The sequence below is a fragment of the Corylus avellana genome, chromosome ca4 (genome assembly GCF_901000735.1).
Source record: "Corylus avellana chromosome ca4, CavTom2PMs-1.0".
Lineage (NCBI taxonomy): Eukaryota > Viridiplantae > Streptophyta > Magnoliopsida > Fagales > Betulaceae > Corylus > Corylus avellana.
The window spans coordinates 4,370,196-4,374,469 of record NC_081544.1 but is presented as its reverse complement, the minus strand read 5'-3'; the positions used below and the strand labels follow the sequence as shown (position 1 = coordinate 4,374,469).

The window sequence follows — 4,274 nt, the reverse complement described above, 5'->3', positions numbered from 1 at the left end:
CGTGCTAGGGTTGATGACATGGCAGAGGTGATGACATGGCACACTAAGAGTTTGACATGTGGCTACCAGGAGAGGAAGAGATGCGCTGGCGTGTGTGGTGCACACGCCAGGCTTTGCAGCTTTGTGAGGCACGTGCATCTCACACGCGATGAAGGAGATTAGCGAGTGGGGGAGCGTGGGCGCATGAATCCCACGCACAGAAGCTTTTACTAGCGCGTGGAGGCGCACGCGGAGTTCTATGGCGGCATGCTTGGCGGGGATCTAACCGTCGAAGCTGGATCTATAAGATGGACCAGTAACCTTCCTAATCAGGAAGACGTGGTGGGGCGTGGAGCCTTGTGGAGTGACTTGCAGCGGCGCATGTAGGCGCGTGGATGGTTCGATGAGGCTGTGCTCGATGGCTCTAGACTCGTTTGGCCCTGATCTATCGATTGGCTCTATTACCAAGGTGATCAGCGTTGTGTGGCAGCATGTTACATGAACGAAAAGATTCTTAGCCGAGTCTCACCGGCGCGTGAACTGCTCTTGGGACGCGCGTTTACTGACAGATAGAACCTTCTGGTGGCACGTGTGAACACCACCATAGAAGCTTGGACACTTCAAATCTCTTTGGATCTATACTTGGCGGCGTATGAACTGTCGTCAGTGGCAGAAGCATGTAGCTCTTGCAAGGGCAACGACGGTGTAGGCAGAAACTGGAGGAGGCGCATGGCGTCGCGTCGGAGGGCAGATGGCAATTCCGGATCTATAAGCTAGCACGATTTTGAGATTATGGGTAGCATAAATTCTGGCGGCGCTTGATGTAGGGCGATAAGACTAAAATTCGACAAAAGGAAAATACTATAAAAGACGATCATTGAAAGCCACAGAAAAGTGGCTCTGATACCATGTTAGAATGCTGGAGAGATATAGAAGAGCGGAAGAATAATAGGGAGAGCGGAAACACACAATAAACTACATTGTATTTATATGAATTGATATGAATGATTACAGAGATCTCTATTTGTAGATAAGCTATGAGTGATAAACAAGTAACCTAGTAAACTAAGGTAAGGTAAACCTAATAGACCTAGAATACCTAAGGAAGTAAATAACTCTAACGTAATATCCTTAGCAGATATAACCAACAAGAAAAAGATTAGATGTATTGGTAGAAGAAAATAAGAGAAACAAAATTATAAAAAGAAAGTAGGTCGTGCTTTTGTTTGAATTTTTTTTAATATTTTAAACTTGATATATAACTTTTGTTTTGTTTTACACTTCTCAAAACACAAAAACAGATTTTACTTTTACACTACGTCATAACATTTTTTCAAAGAAAGAAACAAAAACATTACCATAGGTTATTATTGTTGTGTACGTAGCTAGCTAGTTTCCAATCAAATAGACAAGCTCCAATATTAAAATTTAACATAACCCACATCAGAAATCAAACAATACTATAGGAGAGAAGTAAATAATAATAATAATAATAATAAAATCTTACAAGATTCGAGATATTGCGTTTGCCTCTTGAGAGCTTTCTTTCCGGTCTATGAATATCGAGAGAGCATCAGAATTTCAGAAAAAATTAGCATCAGAATTTCAGAAAAAATTATCTTTTGCACCATCTCAACAACTATCCTGCCGAGTGCATTGACCTAATTATATATATGGTCATCACTTATATATATATATATATTAGTTCAGTTTCTAACTTGAAAAATAAAAGACAATAAAAATAAAGACACTAAATGACTCTGTAGATAATCCGCCATATTCTACATCAAGGAAAAGGTCATATGGACTTTTCAATCCGCATGAGCTCTTTTGCCACATCAATCATATCAGGCCTTTCTTCACCTTTCCTTCGGATGCATGCCAATGCAAGCGCTAAAAAAGCTTCCACTTGTTGAGCTTGCCCATCTCCTCCTTCCTCCCTCAAAATATTGGGATCCACAATTTCAGTGGTCACATGCTCATTTGAAGCATGAAATTCTGTTGTCCAAACAAAACCTGTAGCTTTTTTCCCTGTTAAAAAAATAAGTAAGACTATGCCAAAGCTATAGACGTCACTTTTCTCATTCATAGAGCCGGACTCAAAATATTCAGGGTCACAGTACGTAGGCTGAATGATCGTATCATCTCTTGCATGAGATTCGCCAGGAGGTATTGTTATGGAGATTGAGAAGTTGCAGAGTTTAGGAACAAAGTTATGGTCCAAGAAAATGGCGGAGGGTCTTAAATCCCTATGGATGACTGGCCTGAGAAGAGCAGTGTGGAGATATGTAAGTGCATTTGCAAGCTGCTTAGCAATACGCAACCTAATCTTCCAAGGTAGAAATTCTTTATCAGCTCCAAAACCTCCTTTATCATTGAGAGCTCCATTTGTGGCGTATTCATGCACAAGAACAGGTATAGGAAACTCTAAACAGCAGCCTAAGAGCTTTAAAACGTTGTTGTGGTTGCTCATCTGGGTTCCTATCACAATGTCACGTATAGCTTGGGACAGAGGTTTATACTCCTCCAAGTTCTCGCTCGTGAACTTCTTAACAATGATTGGGCGACCATCTAGATAACCCTTATACATAAGATAAGTCACTTCAAGAAATTCATATTCTGACCCACCAAGCCACTTTTCTGGAAATAATGTACAAGTTTGCATAATGTGACTTGAATCGAAGTTGTTTGTTGCTGTGATGAGCTCCTCAGCAGAGAAATTGCGAATGGGATTACATTTTCCATTACTTGAAGCAATCAGATCCTTTAATAAAATGCCTCCATTTCTCAAAAATGATTTCTCTCTTTCTTCCTCTCTTTCTTCCTTTTTATTCGTTCTCAAACAAAAAAGCCCACCGAAACTCATGCTTGTCCTCTTAGACCCTGAAGATATATAGGAAAAATATTAGGAAAGCAACTTTAAAACCGATCATGAATGAGAGAAGCAAATGATCAAACGGGAGTGCTCTGTACCAAACGCATCACAATTTCATTAATAAAAAATCATCGCTTTCATAAATGAAATTCAGAAATGCTACTACCATTTTTACTACCATATCTCTACAAAACCACTTGGCATCATCAAACGCTCCATTCCCTCTCGTCTTCTTCTTGTTCGTCTCATACCCGAAGAGAGATGAGGTTTGAGCGTGAACATATATACAAGAACAGTGAGACAGAGAGAGATGAGGTTAAGCTAGAGACGGCACAATAAAAATTGAGGTCTTTTCCAAAAAATTAAGATGGCGCCTTTTTAATTTTAAAATATTACTATAATAAATTTTTATCTTAAATATTAAAAAAGTAATTTCAAATTCACTCTTCTAGCTTTTTGAAAGGTAAATTTAAGGAAATTTTTTAGATAGAGTCAATGGGCAAAATCAGATCATACCTCATTTTTTTTTTCTTTTCAGTTTTAATAACCAAAGTTTATCGAAAATGTGCAATAAATCCTTCCGTTGATTTTCCGTACGAAATTATGCCATTTGTTAGTGCCACGCATGAATTTTTGACACATTACATTAAAATAATAATTTAATTAAAAATTAAATCTTTTTTTAAAAAATGAATAGGTGGCTAGCTAGCGGTAGGGGTGGGCAAAAACCCGCCCAACCCGCAAACCCGAACCGCCCCGCCCCGAACCGCCCCGACCCGCCCGGGTTTCATGTGTTTTTTTGCGGGTTCGGGTAGAATTCTTTCAACCCATGCGGGGCGGGGCGGGTTGCGGGTTTTAAATATTTTTTCATGCGGGTACCCGCCCCGACCCGACCCGACCCGATGCATAAGTATAAAACGAAAAAAACCCTAACCCTACTCCATTAAGCGTCTCTCTCTTTTTCTTCTGCCGCCTCCCCCTTTTCTCTCCCTCTCAGTCTCTCGTCTCCCTTGCTCTCTCTCTGCCTCTCAAGCTTCTCTCTCTAGCCTATGTCGCCGCTTCACCTCCTTAGATCACCGTTGCTGCGCCGCTCCCACCTCCACAAACCACGATCTTGTAGATCTAAGTTTTTTTTTCTCTCTCTCCACGATCTTGTAGATCCACGATCTTTGGTTTTCTTTTTCGTTCTTTGGTTTTCTGCAAGGTTGTGTGTGTTTGTTTGTTTCTTGGCGTTCTGAGAGGATCAGACGAAAATGGAGGAGAAGAAAGAGAATCTGGAGAAGAACCCGCAATACCCGCCCCGATCCGCCCCCTCCCGCAATACCCGAACCCGCACGGGTGTTGCTGTTTGTGCTCGGGTGGCGGGTTGAAATTTTGAAACCCGCAGGGTGCGGGGCGGGTTGGGGAAAAGGCCGATACC

At 41.2% G+C, this 4,274-nt stretch overlaps 1 protein-coding gene across 3 annotated transcripts in view; it reads right to left on the bottom strand.

Moving 5' to 3' along the window:
- Positions 1–1,498: 1,498 nt before the first annotated feature.
- The window catches only part of LOC132179383 (non-functional pseudokinase ZED1-like), a 5,097-nt gene continuing 2,321 nt past the window's right edge, over positions 1,499–4,274 (bottom strand). For all 3 annotated transcript variants that reach the window (XM_059592102.1, XM_059592103.1, XM_059592101.1), the window contains one exon: positions 1,499–2,862. In XM_059592102.1, the coding sequence (XP_059448085.1) occupies positions 1,778–2,845 (1,068 nt within the window). In that variant the 5' untranslated portion in view covers positions 2,846–2,862 and the 3' untranslated portion in view covers positions 1,499–1,777. The remainder of the gene's footprint in view (positions 2,863–4,274) is intronic.